General features: G+C 41.3%; 1 protein-coding gene across 2 annotated transcripts in view; it reads right to left on the bottom strand.

Annotated features, from left to right (window-relative positions):
- The window catches only part of wdfy2 (WD repeat and FYVE domain containing 2), a 57,535-nt gene that overhangs the window by 26,980 nt on the left and 10,236 nt on the right, over positions 1-20,319 (bottom strand). For both annotated transcript variants that reach the window (XM_068040338.1, XM_068040339.1), the window contains 5 exons: positions 16,118-16,185; positions 8,186-8,259; positions 4,238-4,292; positions 2,065-2,215; positions 1,834-1,946 (listed from right to left, as the gene is read on the bottom strand). In XM_068040338.1, the coding sequence (XP_067896439.1) occupies positions 1,834-1,946; positions 2,065-2,215; positions 4,238-4,292; positions 8,186-8,259; positions 16,118-16,185 (461 nt within the window). The remainder of the gene's footprint in view (positions 1-1,833; positions 1,947-2,064; positions 2,216-4,237; positions 4,293-8,185; positions 8,260-16,117; positions 16,186-20,319) is intronic.

Genomic DNA, 20,319 nt, shown 5'->3' with positions numbered 1-20,319 from the left:
CTGGACTGTTTCCAATCTTTACAAATAATTTACTCAAAACAGGAGTACGACCTGGAGCAGCTACAACGTAAAGAACATTTCAACATCTATTAAAAGGAACATACACGCATAAAACATGCACAATTTCAATTAACATGTGTTGCAACCGAGGCTGGATGAGTGCACCGCCTTTCCCTAGTTCCACTTTACCACAAGTCACAACATATATTTAAATATTTACCCAGTTACCGATACGGCCAATTATATACTTTATTTTTATTTCAGAATAAAGTCCACCAACCAGGTTTCTTTAATAAACAACAAAATAATTAATTTATTATAAAACAAGATCTATTCAGTAAAGATGCAAAGTATTCACACACAGATTGAAATATACACTCTTTATACATACACACAGGAAAAGGAAAAAAGTGAAGAGGTTTCCTTTGCAGAGATCACTTTACAAAAAAACTGTGGTCAAATACTTATTAATTCTTGAAGGAAAAGGATAAGATATGGAATGGTATTAGCTGTCCCTTTTCTGGCATCCCAAATATGCGTAGATGGCTGTCATTGGGATCTTTTTGGAGCAGTTCTCTTCAGGCGACATCAAGGATTAGTCTGGCAGGCTTTGCAGGAGAAATGCAGCATCAGGGGTTTCAGCTATCACACACTGGATTCTCAGGGTTTCTCAGAGAGGTGGAGAAAGGATCAGCTGGGTACTTCTCTCAGCAGGCTGCAAACCCAACTGACTCAAAACAATATCCAAAACGAAACCAACTCTTGATCACTATACATCTTGATATGTCACTTCCCTATAAACAACTCCCCTAGTCACCAAGGCTCTTGTTTACTTAACTGAAGACATGTGACTTCCAGTGTTTTTAAACCAAGTTTTAAAGTCCTTCCCGTGAGCTTTTTTAAAAAAAAACAAAGTCCACCATCTATGTAATCTCTTCAGTCATCCAAAGAATCCATTTCCACAATTTTAAAGCACGAGTCTTCACAAAATATTAAAAAATTGAAGTACTTTCATAACACCTTATTATCCACTGTGAGAATTACTTTGGATCCCCTCTCAGACTTATTCAGGAAGTATACATTGCAGGTGCTTCCTTGATTGGTTCATATGGATGGCAGGGGCAGGGCGATAGGGAAAATGGGCCCAGTAGAGTACTGTGGTTCCACTGCCCTGCACTGACCTGTTCTCCAGGAAACAGCAAGTCTCCATGAAAATGAAACTAACTACATTGAAGCAGTTTGGACAGTTAGCTAGATGTAGGAATGCTGAACACACCATCGGTTTTTCTTCATAAATGCTGCAAAACGTTTCCTCATCTCCACCCAGAAAATTTGGACACAGCAAGCTCCGTCCAGCTGTGTCAGTGCAAGTAAATTTATACAGAAAATATGGGATCGATTATAGTACAGTAATCTAATCAAGTACTTCAGAGACACAACATCTCTATTCCCCCACCAACCACAGTGAAGCTCCAGAGGTTTGTAGCTATGATATGAATCAGAGTTCGGACGGCTGCCTGAAACCATTCACTGGCAAGTTAACTACACCACATTTGGTTTCAATTGCATCTTGGTATTTTGTTCAACTTACTCCCAGTTCAGTACCAATAGCAGCTGCAATGCTCCCCATCCCAATGATGGGAATGTGTCTGGAACTTTATCTCGAAATAATCTAAAGCAACTTCCAAATTTAAACTTGCTTACACATCAGCAATGAGGGAAATATTGTATAATCAATGGGTAGGGGTTGGAAATTGTGTAATGATGCATCATTTGGCTGAGATAGAGAGACAAACGTGAACTCAGTAACTAGACAAGCTCTGGTCAGCTTACCACTGTGTCCTTTAAATGTCGTAACTACAGAGCAATTGTCTTGTTCAAGCTTCAAAATTGTCACCTGCCCTGAATAATCCCCCACAAACGCATGTCGTGTTTCAATGTCGAATCTGAGAGCACCGGTTACGGAAAAGTCTGAGAGAAAAGCAGTCTTAAGTGCTACAGTTTACAAAAAATATCACAAGTTATGCTCTACACAAGATAGTCCACAATTAATGTTTAGGATACTGCAGACAAGAGGCCCAAGCAGATGTTCTGTGGCTACCTAATCTTCGGCCACTCTCTGAACAATGCCATGTGAAGCTTTTGTCCTGCCCTGTGCTCAGCACCCATTCCATCTCCAAGATAAATAGGACCATTGTCACTCGATTCTGATGAGCTGAAAAAAAGGAGAACAAATCACACTGATTCTTGAATGCTCATGAATTTCACATTAGCATAAAGCAAAATGTATAGAAGTGGCAAATAGCAGTGGCACTTTCCAATAAATCAGAGATCTCAGAGCAAAGTCTGTCTCTCAATAGCTTTTCGGCCTGCCAACCCATGACATTGCTACGTTCATGGAACATTTTACATTGTACACACGAGTTCAATATTGCTGCCCAGTTTCAAATGGCAAGGAAAAACAGATAGGCACAAAATATTACTAATCATCACTTCTACTGTTGGTTTCAACACAAACCAGTCTTCCAGATCTCACTAACTCCCTGCACAAGACTGAAATCTCAGTCTGCCCAACAGAAAGATTACAAGGCTGTCCATGCTGATAGTTCACAGGCATGTAGTTATTCTTTTTCTTGCTGGAGAGCGAGAGAAAACAGACATGTACTATTAAATTTCTACCTTAAAAATGTACTTTGTCACTGAACACCAAAAATGAAAAAAGCTGTGGGTTCATGCAAATGTGGATTTCACTGCTGGAACTGTTTCAGGGTAGACACCGTGTCTCTAAGTGTCTCATTCTATAGCTGATTCTATAGCTCATTAATGTAATTTTTCTCACATACCCAGGAATAAAAAATGTCTCCAACCATCACCAGACTGTTGGACTGTAGTCCACAAGTCACTTTTCACAATCTGAACAGGTAATTGCGTATATGGAAAGGGAGATAGAGAGCAGGCAGAAATAGGAAAAGATTTTAAAAAACAAGGAAACATAGGGCAACATCTATGCTACACCAAGGTTTACGGTATTGGCTGCCATTACAGCGACGCATATAGGTGCTGCACATTCACTGGCTGCTCACATTTTTGTGAAATTGGTGAATCCAAGGGTTGCATGCTTAGCATCCAAACATTGCAAGTAACAATGCCCACCAGTTTCCCAAGAATGGCTTTTAATCATTGGAACAACCTATAATATCATCAGCTTAATTCAACCTCAATTATTGAAATGGAGGTGCAGTGGCTTATCAGTTCTATTTTTAACATGGGCCATGACATTTGCCAGTTAAAAACCTTAGTCACCCAGCTCAACTCAAAGAGCCCTGGGCCTCAATACGTTAGAGAAGCACAGGCTTAGGGGTGTTTTGATTGAGGTTTATAAGCTGACGAAAGGATTTGTTTTTGTTTGTGTAGGTAGTTTCTTTCAACTAAATAGGTTAGGGAGGATGAGGGATCACAATCTCAAGTTATGTAAAGGCCAGAACAAGGTTAGATGTTAGGAGGTACTTCTTTTGCTAGAGAATAGTGGACCTGTGGAATAGGCTGCTGGCTTGTGCACTGAATCCCTTCAAGCAAGAGTTGGACCCGTTTCCAGCTAGGGTGCAGATCACCTTGCTCAAGAGGTCGGTACTGTATAATGTTATTCAGGACCAGAGTGGTCCTTCAACTAATTTTGGTCACCTAAAAGGTATTGCTCCAACATCCACCCACCATGAACATCAAGCCCACAATTGGCCTCAATTTTAAATCTGGGTTTTTTAACTCTTTTTTAGGAGATAACGTAGTATCAGGTGGGGTGGGAAGTGTCTGTATCATGATGCAAGGGACATTGCCACTGTATAGGACAGGCTGAATGGAAGAGCAAGTCTTTCCCTGTCTGTCATTTTTCATATGCAAGAATCAAGACTGGAAACAATCCAATCATTGGGCAGCGAACTCGGAATGAAGCAGATGGGCTGCTCCATAACCTCTGCAATATAGAATCAACCTGCTGCTTTCAGCCTCATTATAATGAGGCAATACCTCATGTATCTGGCTATCTCACAATACAAAAACTCCCACCTACCGTTTGTCCCAAGTTAACAGCTCCAGACTATACTGTAAATCCTTTGGAAACAAAGATGGGTAAAGTAGCAGTTTCCTCACCCTTGGCAGTAGACAAAGTACCTAGTCATTAGCTTTTGTGCTCTCATGCTTTTCCTTCCCTTCCAATTCCAAGATTCAAGACGTTCCTTACCCAGGTAGCTCTTTGCAGAAGTCATTTTGTTGTAGTCCTCCGACAAAATAAACTCCTGACAAAAGACGTAACATTTTAGTTGTAACCTTTCCTCAGTTCATTCCTATGTAGATTTAAGCCAATACATTAAACCACCACTGCTTTTGATCAGTTAAAATTAGTCCCCACGCTTATAGCTGGCGGTTTCGTGCGAACATGATTGCCTGCTATAAGTGACTGGTGTAAGAAACAAATGATCATGTGAAGTAGTTAGCATAAAAGATCTCAGGATAATTCTGTTCAGTACATACAGAGGGTGATTCGGAAGCCTGCACTGACAACAGATGAATCTGTTAATTGTGCCAAGACTAAAGCCCTGCAACCATTAGGTGTATGTAGGAAGGGGAGTTAAAAAGGTTGGGCAGGCTCTCTCATTAAAATGGACACGGAATGTGTCAACTCACTTCTTCAGTATTTGAAAGTTACTGGATAAGGACAAACCTCTTTCAAATCATTAAAACAAGCCAGAATGTGTCCAACTCTGCAGAGAGGTAAGAATAGCAAGAGTTCTAGATGCCACAGAGAGTTTGGACTTAATGACAGATAATTAGGAGCTACATAAAAAGCCACCCCACTTAATATGGTTTACATAGGATTACATAGAATTTACCAGTCCAGAACAGGCATTCTCCCCAAACAGTCCGCATCAGTGTTTATGCTCTAATCAAGCCTCCTCCCAACCTTCTTCATCTATCAGCATAATCCTCTATTCCCTTCTCCCTCATATACTAATCTAGCTTGCCTTTAAAAATGCATCTATACTATTCGCCTTAACTACTCCTTGTGGTAGTGAGTTCTACATTCTCACTATTCCTTGGGTAAAAATGTTTCTTCTGAATTTCTTATTTGATTTCTTGTTGAATATCTTACATTGCTGGCATCTACCTTTGCTCTTCCCAAGTAGAAACACACTCTGGGTCTATTCTACTTAAAATTATATAAGGTTTAAGACCTCCATTCGGTCAACCCTCAGCCTTCCCTTTTCAAGTTGTGATCTCCTTATTTATCGTACCAAAATGTAATAGCTTGCACGTATGCTTAAATTAATTTGCCAATTATATACCCATTCTGCAAGTTTATTAATGCTGCCTTGCAATTTCTTAAAGTCTCCTCAGTGTTGACTATACTTCCCAATTTGGTGTCGTCCGCAAATTTAGAAATTGTGTTGATTCCAAAGTCTAAATTGTTAATACAAATTGTGAACAACAATGATCCCAGCACTGATCTTTGTGGGACTCCACTTTCCATCTTCTGCCACATTGAATAGCTATCCTTACTTTGTTTTGCAGCCAGCCAGCTATCTGTTCGGCTACTTGTCTCCTGACTCTGCATGCTCTGACCTTATACATTAGTCAGTTTTGTGGTACCCTATCAAAGGCCTTTTGGAATCCAGATATATTACATCTACGATATATCCTTTTTGTATGTCCTCTCTGTTAACTCTTCAAAGAATTCAATGCAGTCGGTCAAGCAAGACTTCCTCTTTTGAAATCTATGCTGCCTATTCATTATTACATTTTTGACTTATGGATATTTTTCTATTTGCTTCTTTAGTAAGATTTTCATTATTTTTCCTATTACCAACATTAAACTGCCTCGTCTCGTTACTTGGACATGTTCTATCTACCTTATATAGAGGTATAACCTTAGCTATCGGCCATTCCTCTGGCACTACACCTTTTTATAATGCATTACTAAACGTGTAATAGTGTCTCTGCTATCACTTCCCGAGATTCTTTTAGCAGTGCCTTTATAACAACTATCATTGCAACCATGCTAAATACAGCTCCTTCACAACCCTCATCCAAGCCAGTTTCCCCGATGATCAGCACACTTTTGCTATTTATTATAATGACTGACTTAATTCTCTGGCCCTAATGGAAAACTCTGCCTGAAAAAAAATTAAGTTGGTGCAATAGTGTCTCACCAGTAAATTCATACCTGTCCCAAAATAAGTTTCAAAGCAAACTAGCTCAAACCAAACTAGACTTCCCATGAGAATTCCAGGTGAATGTATAACATGCGCACACAAATGATGCCTTTGCATATCCACCCCCACCCTTTCAAGATTTCCAAGCGACAAATGGAACTGTAACGAACCTGCACAAGCGCGTTTCCATAATGCAGAGCTTGACCTTTGATGCAGTGCCAAAGCCTCCCACCAGAACTACTGACTCCACGAAGGGTCAACCAGTCTGGAAGAAATTGCTACTGAAAACACGCAATCTCAAAAGTCTGCTGGATGAATGCCAAAGAAGTTTCACTCGTACTTGAAGGCATTGGCTTAAAATAAATAGCTTTTAAATTCACACAAGGGAATCACTTATCACTGAAAAAAACAGTCTCTACTCTTATTGTTTATGCGAGATCAACAAAAGACCTGCCATTGTTACCCTAGCTTTTCATTCAGGTACCCATATCCAATGTTTAAGGAACAAGTCCTCGATTTAGGGAGTTAAAATTAACAAATGCAGCAGAGATTACACTTCGCTCCTTGATGTGTCTAAATACACAGCTCAACTCTTCATTCTGTATTCTCTGCTCCTCAGTCTCTATTCTCCATTGCAATTAACCACTAACTCACTCCTCCAGCACCTCTGCCGTGCCACCACCTTCCTTCTCACCTGCAAATGTTCCTTCAAGATGCTGCTATTCACGTCTCTTTTCCCTTCCCACTCAGCCTACTCATGATGCACTACCTGGCAAAGCACCTGGAGAGGTTTCTGCACAAATGCCTCCAAATTTCTACTGCATGGGCCTCCCCCCTCAGCATCGCTTTAGCCTTGCATCGGACTTGCTTCCAAGAATGAAATATTTGCCGAGGCCTTCCTACAATTCTTGTTAAAATAATGTCAGTGCCCATCATCCCTGGTTTGCTCATACAAAAGTGCCACTTGTGCTCCCCTGCCCCGAATGCTTCCACAATCAAGTACTAGTTTCTTCCTGACAACATCAGAACCCTCAGTTTCCGTCTAATGTCTACAGACCACATCAATTCATCGCCATGCAGTACTCTGTCCTTGCTTCTAGCTACAGGACTGTGCCCCATCTCTCCGTAAATACATCCCACTGTGCCCTGACCCCTAACAATACTGACAAATGCTTTAGCAACTTGCTACTGCTGTCCGTGTTCCGTTCTCCAATAATACCTGTGGATTTCTTCTGCTTTGAAGCTTTTGGGACAAAGCCTGGAAGCTGTCAGACGAACCTTTGCACTGGTATTTCACTTCACCTGTAATGAACCGTTAGGTACTTTCTTCCCTGTAGGTCGCCCAGTGCAGACATCGGCCTCCTTCAGGTTCATCAGTTGTCCAACTCTCTTGAACAGCTATGCAGCGAAGTTACAATCTTAAACTTCCCTTTAGACTGAAGGCATTCAAATCCTAGATTTGATGGGAGTACAACACTGCAAAAGTAAATCCTTTAATTTTTCTACCTAACAGGGAACCTCGGAAACCCTCAACCAAAATGGTTTGTGAATTTGTTTGCACAATACATTTCTCTGACTGTGCCAAGGAATTGAAGTGTGCTCCTACCACAACAGAGAACAGCTAATTTCAGTTCAGGCCACTTCAAGCACCATACTCCAACCAACCCTCTTTTGCCATCCAATGGCAACAATGCAGGGACATTATGCACCAATAAAGGCAAGTATCAAGCGGGGGAAGGGCAGTGGACCTTCCTAGAAGGGAAACTGTTCCATTATTCTGACTCGGTCTATAAAAACCTCCAATTGTTTGCCCCGATAAGAGTTGGTTGTTGTCCAATGGAAGGAATTCCTATTTCTACATAGCTATTAAATGAACGAAGAAGATTCCCCCCAAAGAAGTGCTAGATATACCAAAGATAGGTGACACTTGTTGATAGCCATTTACAAGAACTTCCTCTAGTTTATAGTCAGGTACTCACGGAGACTGTACCATTGTCCAGTCCTAATGAAAGCCTCCTTGTTTCTGGATTGAAGGACATGCATGAACATGAAGCTGTAAAAGAAAAATGCTCACTGTAATGCTGGATAAGTCGACATGAACATCTTGAGCATGTCAAAAGCCACTGTGTTTTAATTCATATTTTAAACTTTTCTACTTTGCAATGCAATATAGTTCCATGAAGTTCCATAACACATTCAATAAAAAGGAAACAATTTGTCGACTGAGATGTTAATACTTGAAATAAAATTGGACAATGCAATAAATTTATAGGTTTAGATTAATTAAACAGTGTACACTCAATTACTCTTCTCCCAAACGTCAACATATATAATTATGTGACACAATAACCACACCGAGTCCTTTGCAATACCAAGCAGCTAACATGATTTCTCACTCCTCGTTTAGCTGCATACTCTAACAATTTAACACAGGAAAGCACACAATTTCTGGCAAGGCTTGGCTAATGCTCTCAAACCCTGCCACAAGCAATATTGCAAAGATACCATAGATAACATTCCTTCACCCACAAAGAAATTTCAAGCATATTGTAATTTGAGTATAAACACTGAAATGCCTCTTTGTACAGACCCTGGCCTGGTGTTTAAAACCTCAAACCTCAGTCTCCGTGCAGCAACTACTTCTCTTAAGAGTTGGAAAAATGTAATATAAGAATTAGCATAACCAAAATACTACTGCAATTTTTGTGGCAGTGAAGGTGCATCAAAAACGTTTCAGGAGTCCTGAGGGTACAGTACACTGACCAACTGTTGTTTAGAACACAGGAACAGGAGTAGACCGGACAGCACCTCGAGACTGTTCTGTCATTCAATTAGCTCATGGCTGATCTGCGCCTCAACTCCATTTATCCACCTTGATTCTATATCCCTTAATACACTTGCCCAATAAAATTCTATCAATGGAGAAAGAGTTAACATTTCAGGTCTGTGTGATGAAAGATCACAGACCTGAAACATTAACTATTTTTCTCTCCACAGATGCTGCCTGACCTGCTCAGTACTTCCAGCATTTTCTGTTTTTGTTTCAGATTTCCAGCATCTGCAGTATTTTGCTTTTGTAAAAATCTATCAATCTCAGTTTTGAAATTTAGGTTGCAAGATGGATGGAAAGACATCAAAAGAAGCAGAATCCCACAGCATCATGTGGGACAAAAACAGCACCCTCATAACAAAGTGTTCCAAGTGGCTGCTTTTACTTCATGAAACCTGTTGGTTGTCTGATACCAACCAATCAGAAACTTGACCCTTCATAAAAAAAAAATCAAGGGATCTGTTTTGACCACCGTAAGCGTGCCTAAAGCTGCTCTGAGCACAGTAACCCATTCCCTAAATGGACATCTCTGCAAGAAATCTGAATCTTGGATTTCAACAAAGATGCTGGTTTTTGACTGCATTTCTGCCATCAGGAATTGCTGGTGGAAGGGCAACACCAAAAGGCAGCATAAATAGGCAAATTTAACTCTGGTCTGTTAGTGTAGCCACCTGGAAAGGTTGGTCTCATGCTGTCAGAGATGGGCACAGACAACAGTACAAATCCAGATGGTGCAAAGCCCCAAAGAAACAGTAAGCCGTTATAAAGACAATCTTAAATAAAAGCAAATACTGCAGATACTGGAAATCTGAAATAAAAACAAGAAATGCTGGAACCACTCAGCAGGTCTGGCAGCATCTGTGAAAAGAGAAGCAGAGTTAACGTTTCGGGTCAGTGACCCTTCATCGGAACTGACAAATATTAGAAAAGTCACAGGTTATAAGCAAGTGAGGTGGGGGTGGGGCAAGAGATAACAAAGGAGGTCTAGATTGGACCAGGCCACATAGCTGACCAAAAGGTCACGGAGCAAAGGCAAACAATATGTTAATGGTGTGTTGAAAGACAAAGCATTAGTACAGATTAGGTGTTAATACACTGAATATGGAACAGCAGCAAGTGCAAACCTGAAAAAAAAAACGGTGGGTAAGCAAACTGAACAAATTAAGATGAAATGAAATAAATGCAAAAAAAAATTGTAAAAAATGTAAAAAAAAATGTTAAAAAAAAAAATAACTAAAAATGAAAGTAAAATGGGGGGCTGTCATGCTCTGAAATTATTGAACTCAATGTTCAGTCCGGCAGGCTGTAGTGTGCCTAATCGCTAGATGAGATGCTGTTCCTCGAGCTTACGTTGATGTTCACTGGAACACTGCAGCAATCCCAGGACAGAGATGTGAGCATGAGAGCAGGGGGGGGGAGTATTCAAGCAACCGGAAGCTCAGGGTCCTGCTTGCGGACTGAACGGGGATGTTCCCCAAAGCAGTCACCCAGTCTGCGCTTGGTCTCCCCAATATAGAGGAGACCACACTGTGAGCAGCGAATACAGTATACTACATTGAAAGAAGTACAAGTAAATCGCTGCTTCACCTGAAAGGAGTGTTTGGGGCCTGGGATAGTGAGGAGAGAGGAGGTAAATGGGCAGGGTATTACACCTCCTGCGATTGCAGGGGAAGGTGCCATGGGACGGGGACGAGGTGGCGGGGGTAATGGAGGAGTGGACCAGGGTGTCGCGGAGGGAACGATCCCTTCGGAATGCTGACAGGGGAAGGGAGGGGAAGATGCGACTGGTAGTGGCATCACGCTGGAGGTGGCGGAAATGGCGGAGGATGATCCTTTGGATATGGAGGCTGATGGGGTGGAAAGTGAAGACAAGGGGAACCCTGTCACGGTTCTGGGAGGGAGGGGAAGGGGTGAGGGTAGAGGTGCGGGGAATGGGCCGGACACGGTTGAGGGCCCTGTCAACCACAGTGGGGGGAAATCCTCGGTTGAGGAAAAAGGAGGTTTTTGACTGCATTTGACCTCCTTTTTCCTCAACCGAGGATTTCCCCCCACTGTGGTTGACAGGGCCCTCAACCGTGTCCGGCCCATTCCCCGCACCTCTACCCTCACCCCTTCCCCTCCCTCCCAGAACCGTGACAGGGTTCCCCTTGTCTTCACTTTCCACCCCATCAGCCTCCATATCCAAAGGATCATCCTCCGCCATTTCCGCCACCTCCAGCGTGATGCCACTACCAAACGCATCTTCCCCTCCCTTCCCCTGTCAGCATTCCGAAGGGATCGTTCCCTCCGCGACACCCTGGTCCACTCCTCCATTACCCCCGCCACCTCGTCCCCGTCCCATGGCACCTTCCCCTGCAATCGCAGGAGGTGTAATACCCTGCCCATTTACCTCCTCTCTCCTCACTATCCCAGGCCCCAAACACTCCTTTCAGGTGAAGCAGCGATTTACTTGTACTTCTTTCAATGTAGTATACTGTATTCGCTGCTCACAGTGTGGTCTCCTCTATATTGGGGAGACCAAGCGCAGACTGGGTGACTGCTTTGGGGAACATCCTCGCTCAGTCCGCAAGCAGGACCCTGAGCTTCCGGTTGCTTGCCATTTCAATACTCCCCCCCTGCTCATATCTCTGTCCTGGGATTGCTGCAGTGTTCCAGTGAACATCAACGCAAGCTCGAGGAACAGCATCTCATCTAGCGATTAGGCACACTACAGCCTGCCGGACTGAACATTGAGTTCAATAATTTCAGAGCATGACAGCCCCCCATTTTACTTTCATTTTTAGTTATTTTTTTCTTCCTTTTAAAAAAAATTTTTTTTTACATTTTTTACAATCTTTTTTTTGCATTTATTTCATTTCATCTTAGTTTGTTCAGTTTGCTTACCCACCGTTTTTTTTCAGGTTTGCACTTGCTGCTGTTCAATATTCAGTGTATTAACACCTAATCTGTACTAATGCTTTGTCTTTCAACACACCATTAACATATTGTTTGCCTTTGCTCCGTGACCTTTTGGTCAGCTATGTGGCCTGGTCCAATCTAGACCTCCTTTGTTATCTCTTGCCCCACCCCCACCTCACTTGCTTATAACCTGTGACTTTTCTAATATTTGTCAGTTCCGATGAAGGGTCACTGACCCGAAACATTAACTCTGCTTCTCTTTTCACAGATGCGGCCAGACCTGCTGACTGGTTCCAGCATTTCTTGTTTATAAAGACAATCTTAATCTTTGGTGGCTTACTGCACAAACATTTACATGTCAGTGAGTGAAGACAGCAGAGGACATCGCTCTTTTTAGTGATCAGCACATCTGCAGTGGGAGAAGAGTCAGCTGTGCTCTGTGTATGAACTTCACTAAATATATGCGCCACTCAACCTTCCCAATTTCATAATGCAAGTAAGTTCCCACTGTGAGAAGAAAATTCACACTGCGCCTTCAGTTCAGTACAGCAGAGGATTTCACATTTCTTTTCATTCTCTTTTTCTCCCCTTCTCCATTTTCCCCTTGCTTTCATCATAGTGCACAGATCACATACATACTTGGGCACTGCTCTGAGAGACACTCTTCGCTGACACAAATCAAACTTGGTATGTTACGCATTACATTCTCTTCTACATTATCAAAGACACACCTAATCTGGAGCTACTTTTCTGAATCAATGGGTCCCAAAAAGACAAAAACACTTGGAAACATGATGTGCACATTTCCCCCTGTGAATTTTCCCCTCTCATACATCCTATCCTCAGGCTGGTTACTCCTTTTGAGGTGGCCACACCTGACCCAAGCAGCCATTCTACAAGAGAGCTTGGGCAGCAAGTGTCCAGTCTGTTCAATCAAAGAAGTTGATCACCCATGGGCACAATTCTGTTCTTGTCCAAAATGCTCACAGCTGGATTTTTGGCAAAGAGGGTAGGAGGTACTCAACAGTAATCGGAAGTAGCAACCTTTGCCAATTTTTCTTCTCTCCAATAAGTAACGCATAATATAACGGTAAAACATACACCGGAACTCACTGAGTAAAACACACATGGCCTAATCCACCAACTAACAAGTTACTTTCTCAGGGTCACACTGTTAAAAACAAGCAGGAGTTCGAGGCTGCAGTAATTGATTGTCAATTTAGCAATAGAAGACTGGACTGTATATTGTAATTGCACAATAAAGTTGATGCAATATGTTCCGATAAATACTGGATGTTCACATTTAGAACAATTTATATTATTTGGAAAGAAGAGTTATGGAAAATCAATTGAAGTTTAGTCTTGTCTGAACCACTTTTTTGCATGTCTAAAACTATATCTTGGGCCAGGTACAGCTGAAATAATAGAAAAAACCCCTGTCTGCCAAAAAGCTAATGGCACACTCTTCAAATTGCTGTAGAGCAGCAGGATTGTTATCCCACAGCTTGAGATCCCGTAGTACTAAGGCAATTACAATATTTACCTCTTATGATCCTCAGTTAACTTTGACAAAAAAGCCATAGGAGACTTTATTTTAAAAAAACACAGCGAGTTATGATTTGGAAAGTACTGCCTGAAAGGGTGGTGGAAGCAGATTAATAACTTGCAAAAGGGAACTGAATAAATACTTAAAAAGGAGAAATGTCAAGAGCTATGGGGAAAGAGCAAGGGAAGTGGGACAAATTGGATATCTCTTCAAAGAGTCAGCACAGGCACGACAGGCAAAATGGCTTCCTTCTGTGTGCTATATGATTCTATGAACTGCAGTGTTTGTGTAACAAGCACATTGTAAAGTTCACATGTGGAAAACCCTGAACAAGGCAGAGTGCAAAATTAAACAGGGCACTTGAGCGTCAACATAAATATCGCAATACTATAGAAGTTACACGTATTTAAACCAGCATCCAAGAGTCTAACATGCATATTCTACTTAGCAAGCATTAGTTTGAAATAGTGAACTTTTATAACATTTCATTTGCTACTCCAAAGTTTGATCGATGATGACAGCCAATTCGATACATTGCAGAAAGTATATTTTTCAATTATCCTAAATAACTACTTTTTATCCGAAGGTTTTAATATAAATTTATAATGCAAGTAACCAACAGTGAAACTTTTATTCTATCTGATTATAAACAAATGACCAGGCAACATGTTCCATTTTTCTCCTCTCCTGAACATAGTGATTAGTACTGAAGTACAATAAATTTGAACACCTGCACCCCATCCAAGCAGTACTTCTTCACATCAGCATACTACAGGTGCGATATCCAAAATACGACTGCCCAAAAGAAGGAATTGTCCGAAAACCGACATTTTTTGAAAATAGTCAAAAACCCATTTTGTAGAACAGGGCCCTCTAGAAGCAAGATTAAAGAACAACTAAGCTGGTCAAGCCAGTTCATCAGTGAACCTGTGGTCACTTTTGCACTCACTGAACATAACCTTAGTACAGTATTTAAATGTTTAAACCACCTGCAGATGGTATTTGACAGTTGCAGCGAGATATTTTTTTGTGACAGTTTAAGTTACTGAATGAAAATTCTGAACCACTGAAACTCCTTCAGGCAAGGATACTTTACATCAATTCATTCATCAATGCATTATTTATTCTTTTTCATACTTTATTTCATGCACAGGTATCTCATTCATTGTTTTGGCCTAGGATAGACTACTGATTTCATTGTCCAAAATCTGGGAAAATACGGAATTCGGCGCGGTCTCGGTTCCAAGGATGCTGGATTTTGGAAATCGGACCTGTACTTGAAAATGGGCGACTTGAAACCAAGTGATCTTGTCCTCACCCAAAATCATACACATGCCCATTTCTCAGCATCTCATTGGAGAGCAGTTACAAGTCTGCTTTCACAACCTTTCCAGTGCAACTTCACCATGTCCTTACTCTGCACCTCTCCCCAACAGATCAGAAGATGGCAAGTTGCATAGAAGAGCCACTGCCAGGAATATGCATGCTACCCACTGCAGAGTGCACTGGTGTAATGTACTGCACAAAGCTAAATTTGCAACAAACTAAAAATAAAACAAATGATCTGCAACTGAACTTTATGGCTTCAATCCAACTGCCAATCTGGTGCGTGGAATACCACACTGAAGGAGCCCGGGCAAACGTCTGATCAGTTAACGATGCCATAGTTCATTCTCAGTCTACACTACAGTCAAAGGCTGATCACTCCTTTTAATTTTCCCTCTTCCCTTTGATTTAGAATTTATGCCACAGATAAGCTACAAATAAGAGTGCTCAGTTCTGCTGATACAAGGAGCGAGGGTAAAGCAGACAACAACCAAAGTTGAGAAAGTTTCAATTCATCACAGTACCTGCTGTGAAGTACACCTCTTTGGGATTAAGTCGCTTATTATGATCAGACTGAAGAATTTACACTTCATAGATATCCAGGGGAAATAAATAATTAATTCTCTCAGCTATAGTACTATATTGTATCCAGATGTAATATGGCATGTCTGATAATTCTCAGTGCCTCCAATGTCAGCAGTTCCTACGCCTTTTTTGATGCAACCTGTTGATTTACTCACATTACAGACACTGGCTATGAGTCACCCATCAATTTGTACTTAAAACTCCAGATGATCTGGATTTCTACAACATGTTCAAAGACCTGTCGGTAAAGAGGACTGTGATGGACTAATAGCAGGAGGGAACGAGGGATGATGGGGAGGTGGGACTAATTGGATAGCTGTTTTAAAGAGTCGGCACAGACACAATGGGCCAAATGGCCTCCTCCTGTGCTGCAAGATTTTATGATTTGCAGTCGAGTTTGTTTTTAGGTGGGGATGATAGCGACAGTTTTGAAGAAGGAAAAACAACACCTGTTAAAAGGTCAGTGAGCACTGAACTGAGAAGCAGTTGAATGGTCAGGAACTGGGGACAGATTAGCAAGGTTGCAAAAGGAGATGTCTCTTATGAAGGAAATGAGTGCACAGGAGTTGGAAGAGGAGTGTTGTTGGAGTAGGGGGAAGAGCAAATAAGATTTTCTGAGTTATTCCAGAAGTATAACTTTAATTCTTATTTCATGTCAGTTAATACGCAGACTGACTATTGCCAGAGGCATCCTCGTGTTCAGATTTTGATGGAAAACACACTTACATGACATTGAGTGATAAACACTTGGCCAGTACTGCCCACTCTCCCTCTTAATCCACACACGAACTGTTCTGGAAAAGGAAAGAAAAGAGCATTACATTAATTTTTCTTCACACACTCATTCAATAAAGTAGGGGAACAAACAAGTGTTCAAGTTCTCAAAACACGTATTTGCATTGGGCTTACCTCTGACTTTTGCATACACAATCAAAAACAATAGATCACGAGGCTCTGTTTAGGAGCCATGGTAACCTGCCAACACTCAACATCAAGGCACATGAATAATGGATACTTGGGCATGGTGCCAGAGGGCATTCTGCTCCCATGTGCCTAACTCACAGCAAAGTCAACATCTTCACAATGGCAGAGGAGCAGGAAAAAAAAACAAATTCATGAAATAGAGATATCTCAAGCCTGGAGCTCACCACCAAATTGTTTGAATCTCAGGCAATGCTGTGACAGCAAAAGCCATGTTCACAATGGTGTTCCTTTGCAATGAATTCTGGAATGTGCCCGAGTCATATCTGCACATTTAGACTGCTAAATCCAGCTCCCTTAACCTGCTCATGGAATCACGATTAATTTACAATTCCAACACCAGGATAAAAGAGCCAGATTAACACTGGGAAGAAAGCAACCAGTTTAAAAGAGCTGCTGTCCAAGTTTAAGCAAATCAAGCACCAGTTAAAAGCCACTCAAAATGTCCTGCAAAGACTTTATTTACGCACCACAGAGGCTTCAATGATGTTATGATATTAGAGATTGTTTCAAGCATATTTGTTGCTAAAATGTTTTCTTGCTTTTGTTAAAAATATGAAAACTTCAAATCAACAATGTGGTGCCAAATATATTTGCTGTTCATGCAAACTTAATACAGTGACTAACAAAGCTCATTTTAAGTTTTCTTGCAGGAAACAAGCATGAATCAAGAGTCTCTGCTAAGACACCAGCTCCTTCGCAATCTTTTGCCCAACTGGGCCACAAAGATGATTGCTATGGATTTCACTGCAATGGGCAATTGTACGTCACACAGTACAATAGCCTGCCCTTCATCAAAGGGGAAATTGCAAGAAAAGAATGAGATGCTTATCACTGCTGTTGAAAGAAAGACTTGCATTTATATAGCGCCTTTCATCTCCGCCAGACATCTCAAAACGCTTTACAGTCAATGAAGTAATTTTTTGAAGTGTAACCACTGTTGTAATGCAGGAAATACAGCAGCCAGTAAGCACACAGCAAACCCCCACAAACAGTAATGTGATCATGACCAGATAATCTGTGTTTTGTTATGTCGATTGAGGGATAAATATTGGCCAGGACACTGAGGATAACTCCCCTGCTCTTCTTTGAAATTGCAAAAGACCAGACCAGGGAGAGGGGGCCTTGGTTTGATATCTCATCCGAAAGACAGTACCTCTGACAGTGCAGCGCTCCCTCAGTACTGCACTGGACAGTCAGCCTTGACATTTGTGCACAAGCCCCGGAGTGGAACTTGAACCTGGAACCTTGTCAGTCATAGGCAAGAATGCTACCAACATGGCCACTGACAGCATACCCACAATAAAAATAGAAGGGGTGGGTTTGTCTGTAACTGAATGCAAGGGCTAAGTTGAGAGGTGTGTTCATCTAAACTCCACTACAAAATTATAGCCTTCAATTTATTTACTGGTCACATAACATTTATTTTGGGAGGGGACAGAGAGAAACTGATTTTTATTGCTGCTATTCAGCAATTGCGATGCCGCTGCAGTAACAAAGTTAGACAGTTTCAAAATGAACTTCATGCACTTGCCCTCAAGAAATGGGAGAAACAATAGGACTGAAAGCTTGTTTAAACGTTTATGTTCCACACGTGAATCAGCTCAGTGAGTGCTGGGCCAACTTAATTTGGTCTCACAGGAAAGCTAGAGGAGAAATGACAGCACTGAACCCAAAATGCCACGCAAGCAGATGGGCAGCAAATAGAAACCCAGTTGTATGAGTAGAGGCAAGCCAAGAGGACAGGAAATAGTCCGCTTGATCAGCACCACAACCAGCTTACTGTTGCTGCAGTTTGTACTATCAACAGAATGCACTGCAGCAACTCACCAAGGCTTTTATTGTAGCATCTCCCAAATCCGCAACTTCCATTTGTAGAAAAGCAAAGGCAGCAAATGCTATCACCTCCAAATCACATACCATACTGACTTGGACATATTTCACCATTGCTTATTTGTCACTGGATCAAACTCCCTACCCAACAGCATTATGGGAGGCCTCCATCAATATCACTCTGAACAGACTGCAAGAGGTACAGGAGTTAAACATGGAGATGGTTCCCTCTCTGTTTAGTACACCTCAGAATGCAGCCATGGTCAGGATCATAACTAAGATGGGGAGTGAACCTACATTCTACTATTCCGTGCGACCATACACAGGTCCAGCTTGAAAATGGTGCCAAAATTAGACGCAGAGGAATTGCTGCTTATGGAATCTTACCACAACAAGAGTCAACAACTTGAAAGAATGGAGGCGGGGAAGGACAGGAAACTAACAAAAGACTATTAATTGATCCATTAAGCTAATTTCTATAATAAACCCTGAATGCTAACCGAATGAAATTGTATCTAAACAATTAAATCTAAATGTCACCAATAACTGTTTGGGATGTTCCCATGAATATTCATATGGGTCAATTCCTATTGTAATTTTAAGTGTTTTTTTAGGGGGAAAAAAATCATACTTATCAAAATCCAATAAACTTAAGCTTCTGTCTTTGCAAAGATAAAATGTGAACATAACACTCAGCACTTTAAAAGGATTCCAGGCCCTTTGACTCTGACAACTGAATCCAAGCACACAAATTACAAAAAATGGTCTCCAATAAAGTTCAATTTTAAACTCACATAGAAACATTGTAAATTCACTGTGCACGACAGAACCCCAAGAACTTAGTCTGATCATTCAGGCTTTGTGTTGCAGACTTCTGGAAAGAGGAACTAACTCAATTCATTGAACTGTAAGCATGGGTTTGAGCTTCCTTGGTCCAAAAATACTAGGGCTTGAAAAGTGAACATCCTCTTATATTGCCTTTAGCTGTGTGACATGAAACTAAAATAAAAAGTCTATTTAAAAATAAATTCCATCTGTTTGAGCTTGAAATCTCTGAAGCATGTGAACGACACGATCACCTGACAGTTCAATAATCTAGCTACTAGGAAGTAGACAGCTACAGAAGCAATTATCAGTTGCCCTAATATTTAACTCCCGGTCAGCAATACATCTAGCATGTCTCAATAAATAAAAGCCTCATCAAAATGAACTTGAACATCTGCCTCTCTCTGTATAACTCATCGGTTTGCCTAGAAGAGACTGATGAAGTCCTGTGGTTTTCACTAACACTGATTTTGATTTTTGTAACAATTTAGTAAATAGCTAATTGATTCCTCTTTTTTAATCTATATAGACTTGGTTTACATGTTCAATGTTTCATTGAGGTCCAAAATCCCAACCAATGTCTTACTTGAGGACTAGCTTCACGAGTGCTTCAACATGCTGCGCCAGAGTGGTGGGGTTAGAAGGCAGCAGCTGTGGCTCCTCGTACTCTGCCCCCAAGTTCAACTGTCCCAACGCTGACAGCTGTTGAGCTTAGTTGAGGCACGTACACTCAAAAAAGAAAAACCAGACACACTACAGGAGCAATATCTCTATTAAGGCTTTAAAAAAAAAAATTCACTGGTTGAAAGGGAGGTGAAAGTAGGTGCAATAGCAGCTTTCCAAAGGGAATTGGATAAGTCCTCAAAAAAGAGAAATTTTCAAGGCCACAGGGAAAGAGTAGGGTAGTGGAACTAACTGGAGAGCTTGTTCATAGAACAGGCACAGACATACAAACATAGAAGACAGAAGCAGGAGGCGGCCATTCGGCCCCTTGGGTCTGCTCCACCATTCAAAAAGATCATGGCTGATTGTCTAATTCAGTACCCTGTTCCCATTTTGTCCCCATATCCCTTGATCCCTTTGGCCATTAGAAATATATCTATCTCCTTCTCGAATATATTTAATGACTTGACCTCCACTGCCTTCTGCAGAGAATTCCACAGGTTCACCACCCTCTGAGTGAAGAAATTTTTCATCTCGGTTCTAAATGGCATACCCCGTATCCTGAAACTGTGATCCCTGGTTCTGGACTTCCCAGCCATCGGGAACATCCTAACCCTGTTCGAATT

This window comes from Heterodontus francisci, chromosome 10 (assembly GCF_036365525.1).
Source record: "Heterodontus francisci isolate sHetFra1 chromosome 10, sHetFra1.hap1, whole genome shotgun sequence".
Taxonomy (NCBI): Eukaryota; Metazoa; Chordata; class Chondrichthyes; order Heterodontiformes; family Heterodontidae; genus Heterodontus; species Heterodontus francisci.
This window is presented reverse-complemented; position numbering and strand designations above follow the sequence as displayed.